This window comes from Pinus tabuliformis, chromosome 5_1 (genome assembly GCF_031772625.1).
Source record: "Pinus tabuliformis cultivar Carrire ecotype Pingquan chromosome 5_1, CPIR1, whole genome shotgun sequence".
NCBI lineage: Eukaryota > Viridiplantae > Streptophyta > Pinopsida > Pinales > Pinaceae > Pinus > Pinus tabuliformis.
The window spans coordinates 92,875,359-92,894,610 of record NC_142305.1 but is presented as its reverse complement, the minus strand read 5'-3'; the positions used below and the strand labels follow the sequence as shown (position 1 = coordinate 92,894,610).

The 19,252-nt window shown below is 39.1% G+C and overlaps 1 protein-coding gene across 2 annotated transcripts in view; it reads right to left on the bottom strand.

The window, feature by feature from the left end:
* Nucleotides 1-19,252, bottom strand: part of LOC149163603 (uncharacterized) — a 373,003-nt gene that overhangs the window by 234,192 nt on the left and 119,559 nt on the right. For both annotated transcript variants that reach the window (XM_089431784.1, XM_089431785.1), the window contains one exon: nucleotides 14,449-14,603. In XM_089431784.1, the coding sequence (XP_089287910.1) occupies nucleotides 14,449-14,603 (155 nt within the window). The remainder of the gene's footprint in view (nucleotides 1-14,448; nucleotides 14,604-19,252) is intronic.

The following is a 19,252-nucleotide window of genomic DNA, read 5'->3' as shown; positions in this document are numbered from 1 at the left end:
CACCCAAATCACAAGAGCAAACAACTAAGTCAGTCTACATATTTGAACCATTGAAAAAGGAAGCAACAGATTAATGTTCCAAGGAATACTGAAGTTTGCGTAATCCAATCCTATGATAACAATTCACTACAAATTTCTAGTCACCAAAAAGTTCCACATGAGATTAATCTAGGATGGTCAAATCCATTCTCAGTCGAACAATTTTGTTTATCACTCAGAGCATCGTATCGTCTTGTATCAACAAAGATGAAAGTTCTAAGACAAAAAGATATTCGAAACGCGAAAAGAGATCTGGCCATTTCATCAATAAGCTTTGAGGACAAAGCTTTTTGAAGAGGGGCAATGTTATGAATATAATTCATATAAAAATAATATATATAAATATAAATATAAATAAATAATAATTAATTAACTAATAGTTAGTTAGTTAGTAATGAAGAGGTATGTCTTAAAGACATGACCATTCATGAAAGGGCACCTGCCTAAGTATATAAGGATACTTACATACAATTACTAACTATCCTATGATGGATACTTACATATTTCAGTTCTTCTGAATTATTTTGCTACGTATACGAACCTTGTTCGTTACAAACTTTTTTTTATATTTAGGATGAAGGACCTGTTGACCACACTTTGTCAACAATCCAAGGAAGCACAGTACAAAAAAAGTGGAGGAAAAAATTTCAAAGATCAAAGACATCAGCCAACATAAATATGTCATTGTAAACCCAATTTCTGCAAGTTTTACTGTAAATGATGCTAGTATGACCATTTATTTATGTAACAACATTTAGGTAAGCCTCTGATTTTGGCAAAGGATTTCATCCTAGGAAGTTCTTTAACCTCTCCGAATTATGTGTGTTTGTAAACACGCCTTATCGACGTAATTTTTCTTACAACTTAAACCCCAAAGCTAGGGTGGAATTCGTTGACAAGGTCTTAAGTGAGTCCTAGTGTTATATCAAGTCTATTGTAAGGGAATAATTTTAGTGAATGGTACCTCATAGTCAGAAACCATGGCTAAATTAATTTATTACAAGCACACTTGGTTTCATACTAGATCATATTGTGTCACAGAATTGGGTAAATTATTAAGGGTCTATGTGTAATGGTGTTTTCCCCTTTCAAGGGTTGATATTGTAATTATTTGATGTAAAAAATATTTTATTGCATGGTCCCTTGCAGTCAGACACCATGTCTAAAATATTTGAGAGTGAGAAAAATTATTAATCCCCTCTAGAGTCAATTAATTAATTTTTTAGCTGAATTAAATAAAAATCCTAAGCCAACAAATTAATTAATTTTGAGTCAAAAAAATAATTATATAGAAATTAATTTCTCTCTAGTGGAAAATAATAAAAAATTTGTGGGTCAAATATTTTTGGAGGTCCTCCAACAAGGGAAAAAATGATATTTTGAGAAAATTTGGACCCTTGGACCTTGGTGGTTAACTCGAAATCAACCTTTTTAGGAAATTAGTCCAAAATATTAAATTTTGGATCAATTCAAAGTGGCTTTTAAGAAAAATTCGAATTTTTCCTCAGAACAGAAAATTCGACGATGGAGAATAAAAGATTATCAAGTTATTTTCAACGATCAAGATTATTTTGACAAGGATCAAGCAAACTAGCCGTTATTTTCCACTTGGAGGGCTTTGTCTACATAAAGAAGTTATTGAGCTTCTATTTGATATCTTTGGATGATCTATGGATGAGAAAATTTTGTAAACGCTAATATTGAGTTGTTGCTCTATTGGGAACATTTTTTATCATAATAGAAAAACTTTGGGGTTCAGTTCATGGTGTTCTTCTTCTGCTGATCTATGGCATGTGTTGGCTATGCGTTATCTTATATTGTGTTGAATAAATTTTTACAAATTGTTATTTCATTTTTCAGTGATGAGAACATTCTATTGGTACATGTTATCTCAGGTGATCTAATTCACCTTATGATCTAACAATTTTATCTTGAGAAAATTATAGAAATTTATTGGTACACTAACCCTTGGGCTCCAAGTTCACAAACTGTGGGGAAGAGCCGACCTTGTTTGGGCTCTGAGATTTTGTTGTGGTAATTAATTTCGCATAAGGGTTTTGGCCAATCTATCTTTCGAAAATGTTCATCCATTGCCATTTATTTAAAAAATATTTTCAAATTTTTTATTTGATCTTGGGATAAAAAAAATTATATGCTAATGAGAGCTTGTAATTTAAGTTTGTAAATATTTTGTAAAATATTGTTTTAACCCTTGTTATTTTGCAGTGCTTGGCTATTTGGGGTTTGATAATTTTGTATATAGACTTGGAGTTTGGAATTCTTTTATTTATTTGTGTAAGTGATAGCTCAAGGGTTTGAACCAGCTAACTTTTCTGGGATATTCATCCAAGCAAGGAAGGCTAATCTAGGCCCTTGGGGGAAGATTTAGCCTCCCCAGCCTCTAGCAATTCAACGTCCAACTGAAGAAGGGAAGTCGTCCAGCATTTGAGGCCCCAAAGCAGTGATTTTTGGCATTTTTGTGTAATTGTAGGTTTCTAGAAAAATTTCGAGGCCTTTAGGCCTATCCATCCTCTTTCTTTGCCTTAGTTGTGAACAATAGAGGCCTTTTTAGGCCCTCGATCCCACTTCCTCTCCTTGGTTGTAAGCCCATTTGGGCTTGTCGTGACCTGTTTAGGCCTTAATCCTAGTCGTCTAGCCCTCTAGGGACCTCAGCCCCCTTCTTTTACACTAGTCGTAGCCTTGGGTTGTCTTGTTTGGCCCTCGGCCCCCTCTTTCCCCTTAGTCGCAGGCATGGGATCCTTCCCTTGGACTTTCCCTTAGCCGCATGCCCATACAGCGCCTTTCCATGCCCTACGTCAACCCTCTAGGGCTTGACGTCAACCTTAAGGGGATTTTCTCCTTAGTCATTGGCCTATTAGGCCCTTTCCCCCCTCATCGTTACCCATGCTTGATCCTTCTAGCCTTTCATTTTCCCTTTCTATCTCTAGTGTTAAGGTTTCCTAGCCCTAGCCTATCCTCCTAGCCCTCATTCATTGATTCTTCAGTCATTCATTTAGTTTGCATTAGTATTTTGTCTCTAACATTTGGTTTTGCAGTGATTTTAGTGCTAACTTGGTGATTGTAGGTAGTCAAGTTCATTGGGAGCCTCTCTAGTCATCCACAATGCCACTAGGCCTCTTGATTTGCTCTCTAATCCTTCATTCTCATAACTATCTCCATTTGGAATACAGCTCCTCTATGGGGAAGAATTTGTGAAGGTCAAATTGACTTGGAAGAGGTTGATTTTCTTGAGAGAGGTTAAAATTGTCCGGAGAGACTGAATTGCCTTGTGGAGATTGCATTAATTTGGAGGGGGGTGTATTTCCTTAGGGGTCAAATTGATCTTGAGGGGTTGAGTTTCTCTTGGGGACTAAATTCTTAGAGGCAACCAAGTTAAACTTCAAAGGGTCAAATTCTTTTCTGGATAGCCAAATTGATCTTGAGGGGGGCGAGTGCCTTATTGAGGGTCAAATTCTTGGAGGCAGTCGAGTTGATCTTCAGGGATCAAGTTCTTTCTTGGAGAGCCGAATTGACTTGAGAAGATCACAATGGTATTTTTGGAGGCCATACTCCTCATCTCAGTCTTGAAGCCAAATTGTGCAAAAGTTGCTAAAGCAATTACCAGCTTCCAAAAATTAATATTTTGCATGTAATTTCTTGATTAAATTTAATAAAAATTTCCTTATGTTCTGGGAATTTTATTGAGTAACGGTTACATGTTTAATTGCATGCACAATGTTTGAGAAAATATCTTTGTTGTAAATGTTTCATTTAATTCGCATACAAGTGTTTGATGAACTGTTTGCGTACAAAGCGTTTGTCAAAATGCATAAGAGAGAAAATTAAAATTTATGCAAGTTGAGTTAGCATATCTTGGCAAGGAACATTACAATAACACAAATTGCAAAAATTGAATCAAGTTCAGGGTGCATCTGGTTATAACTTTGAAGAAGATACCATAGATAGATAATGCCTTTAAGATCAACGCTCTTCTACAAAGCTACATTTGTGTATCTATTGAACTTGGACAAGGCTGCTTGGAAGCAAGAGTGGAAGCGGGAAGCGGAAGCGAAAACAGGAATGGGGAGCGACAATTTTCAGAAGCTTCTAGGTCAGAGCAAATCAAGAGTGATTTTTCTATAATATACATTATATATATTTTGATGCATATAACATCAATCCTCTAGTAGTTATAATCTTCATCAACCACTGGTCCGCTACTTACAAGTTACAACATCTTGATTCTCATGATTCATCAATCTTAAAATTTCAAAGTTTGAAAATTCAATTTATAACATTTGTCATCACTAAAGTTGTACTTGTAACCACCACCAAACTATAACAAAGAAAATCAAACATGAAATGAAACATTTCAACTTTCACAAAGCATCATATTCATAATTCATGAATCATTACCAATGAATTATAGTTGCCAACTTCAAACTTCAAACTTAAATTGTCATATATTGTTTACAAAAAATACCATGGTAAATATGAAAGAATCAATACTCATAAAAAGTACTAGAAACTAGAAAAGGCGAGTAAATCAAAATTAATTATTGCCACGAGAAATTTCTAATTTATTTTCTCATGCTCTACGCTCCTTCTGCATAGTTGGACGACATGTCCAAAACTAGAAGGCACATGACCTCCACGTGAGGCTGCAGATGGAGGTGGTATCAAAGCTGGTGCAATGTGAACATTGCTAGTGGATTATGGGGGTGGCATGGTTGTTGATGTTGTTGTTGTTGCTTCAACCTCATCTTTCAAAAGTTTTGCTTCCAATTTCTCCAAATGTAAGGCTCCACCTTCCAAATTGTCCTCCTCCGCCTTGTTGTCCCAAGTGACATATGCTTTACCATATCGAGCCTGATCACTATAATGTGTCAACAACCTCAAATTGTAGTGTACATAAACCAAGTTTTCTACCTAGTTTTCATTAAGGCAATTTCTTTTGACATTGTGGATGAAATTATAGGTGCTCAAACACCTCTCTGCAAAAGAAGTATTAACCACCTGTGAAATCACTTTCACTACCAATTTTGCAAAAGCCCCCCCGGAGCCAGCCATACATGTTCAACCACTCAACAGGATTCATTGTATCTCTATCACCAATAGCATGCAAAGAATCAAACACTCTAGTTTGACATATTTGCTTAATTCTCCACGCAATCTTGCACACTCCTCCCTCATAGGGACCAGCTTGTCTAATGCTACCATATACCCATTTTGTACCTCTGGATCTGTATATGGTTTTCTCCTAACCCACCCCCAAGTGCAAGTTTCGCCATCCAAGATGGAGAGTAGTATTTCCGTGTAAGGACATACGCCAAGGCAAGGAGTGGAACATTAAGATTATCCCACCTTTTGAACATGTTTTGGTGTAAGGACATATGCCAAGGCATGGAGTGGAACATTAAGATTATCCCACCTGTTGACCACATGTTTGTGAATATAATCATACAAGATGGGATCCTTCGACTCAACAATATATTTTATTTGTCCTAGCATGCTATCCATTTGCTCATACACCTCCCTAATCACTTGCGCATTTGTATCTACAAAACGAATCATGTTTTAAATGGGCTTGGTGAACTGGAAAACATTCCTCACACCTATCCAAAACTAACCATCAAGAACGGTGTCCCTGTAAGATGTTGTTGCAACCTCGTCCTTTAATATCTACCATAATTCACTTGATATCATGCTAGACAACGACTCTCTTACCTTCAAAAGGCGCCTGAAAGTGAGGTAATAGCTAGCAAATCTAGTCTTTGTTATCTTCAATAGCTCCAACCACGAGTGACTACAAAAAATGCCATGGCTATTGCTATGATTAGTAAGGAATCTTATCATTTTCTTGCCTTGCTTGTACTGAGGTTCCTTTATCTTAATAATATCATGCATCAAAAGGTCCATTGTGTGAACCAAACACCCAAACCAAAATATGTTGGAGTATATATCCTCAATAATTACTCACAATGCCTGACAATTAGAAGCATTATCAGTGATGACTTGGATGACATTGTATGGCCCAATAATTTCAGTTGTTTGAATTAATGGTTCTACAATGTTGATGTCGGTCTTAAACTTATCTAAGTAGTCATGAGATGAAAGGAAGGTTGCACCAATAGCGGACACACCAAGAACACTTATCAATGGCTTGCCTTTTACATTTGTCCAACCATCAAATACAATGGCTACCCCATATTCATTCCATGAATTTGTGAATTTACCCAAATCATTTTTTATTTTGCCTTTTTTCCAAGTCAAGTCCCACAGTTCTAGCTTTGTCATGGCCAAGGCCCTTGTATCCTTTAAAAGCATCATTGACAGCGGCAACCATTTCATGCCAATAAGGTGAGCTAAGAACATTGAATGGTATGCCACATGCATAGATAAATCAGAAATTTTTTGCATCCACGTCATCCCTACAACCTAGATTGTTGAGTTTTGTAGATGTTCTATGCTAAGAGCGATTTCACTTTTCTCACAGCAATCATACAAGTAGATAAGCAAAATGCAGATAGAACATATAAGCAGATCTTACAGAAGACAAATCAGAAACAAGAAAGATGACTGTGTTCGTTTCGGCGGTCAACAGGATGCTTCAACCAGCAAAGTCTCCTTTGGTCAGCCAGCCCAGCATGTGTCACAACAACCCTCCTGGTAGCTCGTACTTTTAGGATGAGAGAGGAAGATGTGTATTATTCTCTCCAATTTTTCCTGTATATATATCCATCAATGAGGGTGTGTGACACATCTGTTGGGCATGTGAGCCTACATTACAAAACTGGCTGACCTTGCACATATAATTTATTAAGAATAATAAATTCAAAATATAAGTTCTGCTCATCGGATTAAGACTATTTTTATATGGATTTTACACCTCTCAGAAAGAGGAATCCAACAAAAATATTAGCCTCTTAATCTGAGCATCAGAACATGGAGTTTGGACCTAGTTGTCCAATTTTAACACTCCCTCTCAACTAGGGAGAACTCCATCTATTAGTGCAATTAACATCGTGAGTCATCCTGCCGAAACTTGCTTTGCTGGCTTCTTTATTTCAGAACAGAAGTGGGTCAGTCACAAAGACATCATTCCCCGACTGACATAATCAGTCCAGAGGTCCCAGACCTCACAAATCTTGATCCCAGATCAAGTGGTTGGACCGTGCCATCCTAGATAGAGAGTACGGCAATCTCTGATGCGTCCATCAGTCTTTGCTAATAGTCTCTAGCTTTTCCACACCTCATTGGCCAAATGAGAGGTACTTCCCATGAGCCCTGAACTCAATGGGTAGGATGCATACGGGGCACAGATTAAATGAGTGGCGAACCAGCTCAATAATCACAAGGGTGGGGCAGAAGCATTATGAGTGCTTATAGCTCCGAGAAGCTATCCCCAAAGCCCCCCAGAGCTCCCAGAGCTCATCGTCCAACAGGACCCATATCATAGGGTCTTTCCACGACACCAAGACTCTCACGGAAGGTTAGGAACTTGACCTTCCCCAGGGGCTTAGTGAGAGTATCCGCGACCTGCTCATCAGTTCCTATATGATCGAGCCTTACGGCGCCTCGCTGTACCATATCCCGGATAAAGTGGTACCTGATATCAATATGCTTGGATCGGTCGTGGAACACAGGATTCTCAGTCATACGAATCCCACTCTGATTATCACAGAGTATTACAGTGGTATCTAGCACATGTTGGAACAGCTCACTAAAGAGCTTCCTCAACCAAACTGCTTTACAACAGGCCATACTAGCAGCAATGTATTCGGCCTCCGCGGTGCTCAAAGCCACCGACTTCTGCTTCCTGCTCATCCATGAGATCGAAGCAGAACCAAGATTGAAACAACATCCAGATGTGCTCTTACGATCCACCACACTGCCAGCCCAAACGGCATCAGTATATCCCCGGAGTATCACACTCCCGGCAGTGTATCTCAGCCAGTGGTTTATCGTGCCCCGAAGATATCTCAAAAGATTCTTGGCACCAACCCAGTGAAAATGATGAGGCTCAACCATCTGTTGACTCAAAGTATTCACTGCAAAACATATGTCCGGACGGGTGTTCACTAAGAACATCAAAGCTCCTATGAGTTGACGATACTCAGTAGGATTGGCCAAGATAGGCCCTGCAGCGCTGCCACTCAACTTCTTAAAGTTGAGTTCCATTGGTGTCGACATGGACTTACAGTCCACCATCCCAAATCTTTCCAGAAGCTTCACAATATACTTTCCTTGAGAAAGGAGAATCTCTCCAGGTCTCTGCCAGACCTCCAGGCCTAGGAAATAGTGCATCAGTCCTAGGTCTTTCATCTCGAACTCAGCAGCAAGCTCCCTCTTACATTGATGAATGAGAGGGTCATCATCTGTCAGGAAGAGGTCGTCCACATACAGCACTAGAATGAGAGGCTTTCCTTCCTCAACCTTAAAGTAAAGGTTTGGATCAGCATTGCTTCGAGTGAAGCCCAGCTTCATCAAGTAACTATCCATCCTCTCATACCAAGCTCTGGGTGCTTGCTTTAACCCATAGAGGGCTTTCTTCAACCTGCAGACATAAGTGTCTTGATCTTGAACTTCAAATCCCAGAGGTTGTTCTACATACACCTCTTCCTTTATTGCACCATGCAGAAAAGCGGTCTTGACATCCATCTGATGAAGACTCCATCCTTGCGTAGCAGCAAGGGCTATGATGGATCGGATGGTGGTATATCGAGCCACAGGTGCAAATATATTGTCATAGTCAATTCCTTCCTTTTGAGAGAAGCCACGGGCAACAAATCTTGCCTTAAACTCTTCAGCACTCCCATCAGATCCATGTTTAATCTTGTAGAGCCATTTAGCGGTGACAACAGATTTGTCCTTCGGTCTCGGGACCACATCCCAGACATCATTCTTCATAATAGCCTCATAGCATCCTTCCAGACTTGATGTTTGATGGCTTCCTCAAAAGATCCAGGTTCAGATTGTATAATAGAACTCATGGCAGCTAGATACCCTTGGTATCTACACGGCTTCTAGCTTTCTCGGAATGTTCCCCTTGGGGCAGCATGACCCTCAGCATCTTCGAGGGTGTCCCTGAGCTATGATGGCCTCTTTCCTAGAGAAGGGGAAGGATCAATCGGGTCCATTGGCCCTTCAACATCAGGCATAGTCTCAGCCTGGGGTTCTTCCAGATTTCCAGGTCTTTCTTCATGGTTTTCTTCAGATCTAGGAAGATCTACTACTTTCTTCAGGGAAGCATCTTCGTCAAAAGTGACATCATGGCTTATCTCTACTTCCCTTTGATCAGGTACATAGACTCTATATGCCTTAGAAGTCTCACTGTAGCCCACAAACATTCCTTTCTTCCCAGTAGCATCCAGCTTACTTCTCTTTTCTTTCGGCACATGAAAATAGACAGGACATCCAAAAATTCTAAAATGTGAGACATCAGGTTTCTTACCAGAGAAAAACTCTTCGGGAGTTTTGGAGTCCAAAGCGGAATGAGGGCATCGGTTTTGAATGTACACAGCAGTATTTGCAACTTCTCCCCACAGAAACTTTGGAAGACCCTGGTCACACAGCATGGCACGGGCAGCTTCCACAATAGTCCTATTTTTGCGTTCAGCAACACCATTCTGCTCAGGAGTATATGCAGTGGTAGTCTCCCTCTTAATGCCAGCTTCTCTGCAAAAGTCTTTGAACTCATTTGATGTCCATCCAGGTGGCATCAATAGGAAGCTCATCAAACTGTGTCGAACATAGTCAAACCTTGACTCAATATAATTTCCAGAACACTGTGATCTTCTTGCTGTACTAACTGACACTGCTTCAACAGTTATCCTTTTCATCAATAATGAAGGCCTTCAAGTCTGCAGTAGGCCACGCAGTCCAAGACTGATAGAACAACCTATGCTGCTCGCTATGGCCTGCGGCCTAGCCCAGCAGCAAGATAGGCCTATGATCCTCAAACAGTCAGCAACTAATAACATATGCTGATCTGATGACAGTGACTTATCAACCTTGAAACAGTCCTAAGGAACAGCCCTTATCAATGTGCTGTCGCCATGCTTCTTTTATTTATAGCAACCGAAACACTGTCCTTCCAGACCTCCTTATACTGTGAATGCGTATAGGGTCAACAGACTGCGGATTCAGGCCTTCTGAAGCTGCGGATTATGAGTCTCTTTCTTGAGCACTGCTGAGATCACCATCTTGCTGCTCCTCTAACATTATTGCATCACCAAGAACTTCATTGTTGTCGCAATATCTTTAAGTGTATCATTGTTACGCTATGGTTGCCCTTAGGATCTCTGCACCATAAAGACTACGACAACACTTCGCTGTACTGCTTCTTTCATTATACTTAAATTGTAATAATCATGTTATTACTTCTTGTGATCCTTGTCATTGTGACTGCTTCTGAGATCATATTCATGTCGAGATCACTAGATTCGAATACAATGGAGACTATTGATATGGTATATCTCCTTTTTCAGGGATGCCAAGAATCAATGTCATCACCGAAACATACTTCATTAATCTGGTTATGCTGAGACAGTAATATATATGAAATAGAGATAATATTCAAAATGACCTTCGTTGATCCGAGAGAGTAGATCCATCACTGCTCCCTTCGAGACTGCAGCTCTTGATTTGATTGTCACTGCTCAGATTGCAGTAGACACAGTCATTATTGAAATTCTCTTCAACGAGATTATATGCCGAGACTGATACAGGAATATCTCTGAAAGAGCGGAGATATCTTTATGCTGAGATTGTCATATCAATCTATTCATGTAATGCAGAGACTTTCATTATAAGGATTAGGTCTCTGTTGAGAATCTATATAGCTCAGACCTCATTGCAGTGTCCTTATCCGAGATCTTCATTTCCTTATCCATCCGAGTTTTGTGCCTTTAATTCATAGGTATGCCGAGAGAATATTTAGCCCAGTTCATGGATCAATTCTGCGTCCTCATCATACCTTCGAGTTCTGGTCATGAATGCACCTCATACCCTAACCGAGGTGCAGTCAGATCCAGCTTCTCCATGCGAGATCTAGCATGTGTGATTTCTGCGTTCTAGACTGCGGCTCCACTACTGCTTCATTCCCTTAATAGTATGATTATTATAGTGGACAGAGTTCCGACATTTATCATGTAACTGTTCTTCAAAATATCAGAAGTATCGGAGTTCATATGACTGTCTCCGTGACTGCACATAGATTTTCACTGCGGCTTTATTAACTGTGCGTATATATGTATGGACTGCGTCTTCATTCCAAAGTTTGCGGCTTCATTAATTTTGCGTATATATATATAGACTGCGGCTTCATTATTCCAGCGTATATATTGTATGGACTGCGGCTTCATTATTCCAGCGTATATATGTATAACCATTCCCAGCGTATAAAGTGGTTCCATATTGCGTATACAACATAAACAATATTGGGTATATGAACAGCGTATCATAACTGTTCTTTATGTCCTGTGTTTACTTATATGCGGCTTCATTATTTCTTCAACTGCGTATTAGTACTCCTCTTGACAGCTACAGGTCTCCTTTTGCACTGCGTCCAGACCTCCTTGTAAGACATGACTGCGGCTTGACTGCAGCTACGTTAGCCTTACTGCGTTTGTCCCTTATATGAACACACGTTAACCTTTAACCTTACTGCGGTTTTTCTTTATATGACTGCGGCTTCCTGCGGTTAGGGCATCACCCTTGGGCCAGCGTATCTGTTGGTTCTTTCCTTCCAAAAACCCAGACGTGGAGAGGAGATCACCTCAAGAATACCTGTTCTTCGATGATGATTGCTATAGATAGAGTTTGTCTTCACCTCAGCTCTGATACCATGTTGAGTTTTGTAGATGTTCTATGCTAAGAGCGATTTCACTTTTCTCACAGCAATCATACAAGTAGATAAGCAAAATGCAGATAGAACATATAAGCAGATCTTACAGAAGACAAATCAGAAACAAGAAAGATGACTGTGTTCGTTTCGGCGGTCAACAGGATGCTTCAACCAGCAAAGTCTCCTTTGGTCAGCCAGCCCAGCATGTGTCACAACAACCCTCCTGGTAGCTCGTACTTTTAGGATGAGAGAGGAAGATGTGTATTATTCTCTCCAATTTTTCCTGTATATATATCCATCAATGAGGGTGTGTGACACATTTGTTGGGCATGTGAGCCTACATTACAAAACTGGCTGACCTTGCACATATAATTTATTAAGAATAATAAATTCAAAATATAAGTTCTGCTCATCGGATTAAGACTATTTTTATATGGATTTTACACCTCTCAGAAAGAGGAATCCAACAAAAATATTAGCCTCTTAATCTGAGCATCAGAACATGGAGTTTGGACCTAGTTGTCCAATTTTAACATAGATCAAGGAATTCTAAGGTTGTTTACACTTTAAAGGGATATTTATGCCTGGGGCTGCAAATACACTAACATGTGTGGATGCTGTTGGGGTTCTTACAGTTGCTTTATGTGTGCTAGTGGTGTCATGTTCAACCTTTGATCTTTTTGATTGGTATTGTGCTTGCTCTTTTCCCTTATATATTTGGTTCTTTGTTGTGCAGACACATTTGCACAGATTTTGATTCCTATTTGTTTATTCCCATCCCATGCCATTTTCCCACATAGATGCTTTTTGGCAGACATATATGTACCTATGTAAGTAAAATTGCAATGGGGGCATACAAATTTAGTGGTTCCACCCCCCTTCCCTCCACGTCTTTTGCCACATTTCCACAAGGGTGTTTGGTCTACCCTGATTTTATTTCCATAATCTTCAATCCCATTATCCTCCTTCTCCTCTTCCTCTTGGTACTACTCTTCCCTAGGGTATCCTCCACCACTACCCACTTCTTCATCATCTTCATCATTTATTCTTCTTCCACTTCCCAACACCATCATCATAGCAAAAAAATTGGAACCAACAAGATAAGGCTAAGCCATATACCCATCATGTTTGTTGAAGGTTGAGAGTATTGCCTGCAATAAAATGAGGGGGGAGTTGGAAAGAGTAGGAGAAAAGAAGAACATCTAGATTCTAGATTCATTGAAGCTTTGAACATTCAGCATATTTTTACACAAACGTTACATGAAAAGAAAAACAATGGGATTAGACCCTACCTCGTTTGCTCTCCAACAATCTCCCTTTGGCTCTCCAACAATCTCCCTTACAATAGCCCAAGCTTGCAAGCTCTAACAATCTCCCACAAGCTCCTCAAGCTCAAACCCTATCAAATGCTCTCAATCTCTCTTTCTCACAAATGAAATGGTGATTGTAAGGAAGGGATGAGGCCTTTTATTGTTTTCCCCTCCCATTTCCCTCCAAAAAGTCACGCCCTCTCTCCCTTGGCCATGTGCAGTTTTCATGAGGCAGGAGCAAAAATTTTGGAGTGATTGCTCCCGTATTGCTCCCCGCATTTAAAATTCACTCCCGGAGCGATACGGGAACAATCACTCCTTGGAAATCGGAGAGCGAATTTTTTTTACCGGAAGACCCTAGCGCTTTCGAGCAGAGCGCTCTTCAAGAGCGATTCAAAAGGGTGGGGGCGAGGGGGCACTCCCCACAATCTTGGTCTTGTATTATGACCATGACATTATCATTCCTACGAAAGCATTTCAGGCAGAACACAGCCTAATGCAGTCATACCTGCCCCAATATTATCTCTTTGATATCCATGATTTGCACTACATTAACAGCACGGATATCCATAGGCTAAAATGGTCCATCTTGGCAAACGCTCTCAATAGCTTCATTTAGATTCAAATACAACAAAACAGGGAGGTGTAAAGCATCTAAATCACGCATGAAAAATACAGTAGGAGTCAAGACAATGCACTGATATCGAAACCTATGTTACCAAATACCTGACCAAGATAATTGTTACTTGGTTCATTCCAATTTTTGTATTGACACTTCATCACTAGTACTTTACTAATATGTTTTTATATGCATAATCATTCAGCAGCATGATTAAAATTCCAAATTTGGGATTAATCCATGTTGACTAAATGAAATCCCATTATTTTCATGTCACCTTAAGCCCCTAATTAAAGACCCAAAATGGAAAGAAAAACATTAAAACGTTTGAACAGCAAGGATTGGAAATAATGAGAAAGATGGTAGGAAAATGTTTCAGTAAAAATAAATTGGAAGGCAAATACATCACACCACTCCAATACTAAACTAGAAAGGCTAAAAATAGTGAACACAAGCAAGAGAGACAGACAGAGCTTATAACAAACCAACTCAAATTATTTTGCCAACAATAGTGAGATAAATAATGTAGAACCTACGAAGATGAAAAATAACGAAATAATGAAACTTCTCTATACCTCTACTAAAATCACATATTCCTTTAATAGTAAGAACTATATGAACTAAGTACTTACTATCTACCCAGACTATAGAAGGCTCTCCAGCTTGGCTAGAATCTTTCCCTCCCTTTGACGCATTCTCTTTTGAGAGTTCGTCATTGTCAAGTATAACAGACACTTTATCACCATTTACTTCATGCACCTCTGCACGTTGACCTTTACTCAAAGAGCTGTTTAGACACAATAAAAAGGCATGATTATGAGTCATAAGAATACCAACTACACCTAGAGATAAATGTATGATTATCATTTTAAGCATTATTGGACAAGAAAAATTCATACGCATACAAATGTTAGAATCTCAAAAACACTTTTGACATTATTCCATCACACATTCATGCAACCTTTACATGTGAAAATAAAAAGAGACACGAGGCACAAAAAGAATCACCATATTACATATGCTCATCAACCAAATATAAATTATAAAAACATGATCATGAAAGAGTATAAAATGTTACAGCAATTACCTTGAAACAAATTTACAACACAAATTACATGACTTCACTATGATATGATAAAATAAGATAATTTTATGGATGTTCGACAGATGACCAGAAAGAAACACTCAAATTTCAAAAGACAATGCACCATCCCCACAACTTCTCTCAATCACAGGGATCGGTGTGATATATATCTTACTAAATAACATAGTACCAATCCCTCCTTTCTAAAGGCATACATTAATATCAAGTGGCTTTTACATGAACAAGGATACAAATACAGAGAATGGAACAAATGTGGATAGTAACAGTTCTTGAAAGGACCAGAAACAAGATACCAGGCAAAACTTTCCTCAAATGCCCTAAGATCAAGATCCTTAAGTTAGTCAGAATCAATGGAACTGTTCCCTCCATTCAAAATGTTGAAAATAGTCAGCCTCTCGAGTACAACATCAAATCATTGAAAGTCTAGGATCCCATATGTATACAACTCTACAATGGCTAGAAATTACACTTTCGGGTTTTGGGTTGTAGGATTATTTATCAAATCATTATAACAAGAGAAAAAAGCATTGGTGCAAAGCAATAAACTTCCAATTTCGTAAAGCCTTTTCCTATGTTGCATTGCCTTGGGGACTGGAAGACGTCAAGGACTGGGGGACAAGTTTCTGATACAGCTAGAACGCACTCAAATCATTGAAAGTTTAGAATCCCATATGTATACAACTCTGCAATGGCTAGAAATTAAATTCAAAATCATTTTTGGGTTTTGGGTTGTAGGATTATTGATCAAATCATTATAACAAGAGAAAATAGCAATGGTGCAAAGCAATAAACTTCCAATTTCGTAAAGACTTTTCCTATGTTGCATTGCCTTGGGGACTGGAGGACGGCCAGGACGGGGGGACAAGTTTCTGATACAGCTAGAGAGCGCACTCCCAAATTTTCTAGGGCACAAGTTGGGGACGGAAAACCAAAATATATATATATATATATATATTATAAAATAATAACTTCCAGGCATCTTCACCCCCATCATCTAGCCATATAATTTATAAATGACGGAGGTAATCCTAAGTAACAGATTCCAGCGTCTCACTAACAGCATTCCCTCCATTTACAAATCCATGTTGCTGGGGAAGACGAATATCTTCATTAACAACATTTTCTCCACGCAAAAATTCATGTTGTTGGTGAAGATGGATCTTCATGTTTGCTTTCAGAGGTTATTTCCACATGTCATGAGAGTTGGCTTTGATGTGGTTTTTTATAATAGAAGCTGGCTCATATACTTCTGACAAGGTAACTGGAGTTCATGGTGGAGGCAAAGATAATTGTGAAGAAAAACCAGCGTTTGTGTTTGTATTTGTATGTTTTACTTTTGTTGCGTCATCATTTGTTTGTGGAAGTGGCATTGAAATGCCAGGTCCAAATACCGCTCCTTTGAGAGGTGTATCACTTCCTCTAATCTTAACAATAATGAGATATCCTGCACGAAATGATCCATCGAGTATTCCATGCACAGTTTGTCCAATGAGAGAATCAATACCCAAACCAGCCGATGAATTGTCCTCATTTTCGTTACTTGGATTTTGTGATTTATTATCAATTGGAGGAAGACACTGTTTTTTCCTCGAGGACCATAGAATAGTACCAGAAAAGTCCCCAAAATTTTCACGAGACGGATTGGGAATGGCTTGGAAGTCCCCAAGTCCCCAATGATGTTCCCAAGAAATTGGGGACGTTCCCAACCCCAGTGCCCAAGGAATTGGGGACGTTCCCAACCCTTGTAAAAGTCCCTGGTACACCAGAACGTCGAGTGCGAGCAATTTTTTGGTGGGGATGGTTCCCCATGCAACATAGGTTTTTTCCTAATGAATGCAGATGCATAGGAGCACACATGCATACATTTAAGTGTCACCATACATAGCTAAACTTGCTTTGGACTTGTTGCCTAAAAATCTAGCAGGTCATGTGAGAAGCTTCACAACACAAGGACCAAACCAAAGGACAACACTATGAAGTGTAGGCCTACTGTCACCATAGCCACCACCTCTTGCTCTTTAGTGGAATTTCATCACAAGGGAGGATTCCCCATGTAGGTCACCTGATAGATATTCAAGTCTAAGGCTTGGGGGTGACGAGGATAAGCTAAGGAAAGAAACTCAGCTTAAGGACAAGACTCAAAATAGTAAGGACAAGGCAAAGTGTGCCCTCCAAAGTACTATCTAGGGCACAAGTGACCTAGGGTTTAGTGAATAAGCCATGATAACAAGCTCACCAAGGTACACTAGACCAAGAAAAGGCTTAACAAGATGAATATGATATATTTGGGACAACAAGCCTTCAAAAATCACCAAGTTGAAGCCTAGGACCATATTAGAGTTTACCCTAGTGCAAAATTGTCTGGGTTTGTGATGTTACTCCTAAAATGAAAGAGTTCAATGCGGAAATGTGGTGATTTTGAGGCAATGAGTTACAAACCAAATGTAGAACCCTTCTAAAAGAAAAACACACTTCCCCTAGTTGAATTTGGCCCTAGCCCTAGCCTAGCGACTTGCCTTAAAGGGCCAAAACTTTGAGGAGAGGGAGAAAAATTAGGTTTAAGAAGGGTTTTATGGAGGGATCACCCATGTGGAAAGGCCTATGCTTTATCTTGGGTGATGGAGTCTAGAGGGTGAACTACTTATAGAAAAATCAAACCCTAGAATGGGGTAAGGGAACTTGAAAAACCCTAGTTTTCAAAACCCTAGCCATCAATTTAAGAGGGGATACAATCAGTGAGGAGAGCTTAACATGAAGCAACACTCAAGGGATACTCTTAAGTGTAATGCATACATTGTTACTATATGACATGTCCATGACTAAGTGGATAGTAGTGTGACAGCCAACAAGGTTGGTTGGACCATTGCCAAGGTTTCATAGAAAACTGTTCAATAAAAACCAGCACATAGAAACCTTAAAGATAACCATTCGATGTAATAGCCATAAAAGATATTCAACAATATAGAATACTTACAAGAAAAGAAATGAACCAATCCTTTATCATCCCAAAATGATGTCTCAAAAGCAAGTAAATGTCTTTGCAAGCAAATACTCCACAAAATAATCACATCCCCACAAGGTACAAGTCTATTTCAACTAGGTCAAAAACTCTTAGTGAGGCTAAATTGATCCACAAGTGATGGTGAAAAGACAAATGAGGTGACCTCTATTTATATGAGGTCTACCTCAACTAATTTTTGACTAATGAAGCCCCTAAATCAAGTTTGACACAAAATAACCTTTGGTTACAAGTCAACCCACTAGCCAAGCGACAAAATAAGCCATAAATGCCCACACATAAGCCCAAAACAAACAAGTATAAGCACTCAACTACGAAATGATCAACATACCTTTTGAATAATAGTGCACCTTCATCCAAGTGGCAACATCAGATGGGGAGAGGCATATGGTTGATAGAAGTGACGGAGGCACATGGCATATCATCGTCAAATAATGGTTGTAAGTGGTTGTTAGCTGGCTGGCTGTCAGGTTGGTTGTCAAATGTAGGAGAAAATTTTTCTCCTATGGGGTTACCCATTTTAGTGGGTAACAGGCCCTTCTAATAAACTATAGCTATTCCCATAGATTAATAGATAGTAGTAGTATCATTACTAAGGGTTCCTTTAAGTAAAATGTGTAACATACCTTTAATGGATTAGGACAAATGATCTAGATCCTATGTTGATACACAACAGATTCTTAAGGATATTTTATAGATTAGATGCTATCAGGAGAAGAAAATGGAGACATTTTTTCGAATGTTGTGAAGCATCTATAGCTAAGCCACATGATTTGTTGAATTCCAAGCTTGAAGTTCAAGTTGGGGTGAATATGAAAAAAATGGGTTAAAATTCATGGATATTCACCAAGTATTAAAAGTGAATATTACGGGTGAATAAAATGGAACATTTTTGTTGCATTCCAAGGTTGGAATGCGGCACATAACACACATATTTGTTTTATTAAAAAATGGCAAAACATAGTTACCAATGGAAAGAAACCATGGATAGGACCAAAGAGACCATTCATGCTTATTATCCATGTTTAATTGACAGATGATGTTATGGGGTGTGATTGGTAGTCGGTGGACAGGGATGATTCATCGACCCATTCATGCAGCAACATGTTTCCCCAACCCCGCATTTTCCTACAAATGCAACTTTGATTTTGATTGTGAGGTAATGGAAGGGCTCCATCCCTATATTCATAGTATGGTACCTGATCCCGATATTCACAGCAAAATCAATCGCAAGATACAAATGTATCATGATGATGTTGGACTATTTCGTTGTGGTGATGCTATTCGTGAAAGGACCATCTTCATGCCATGT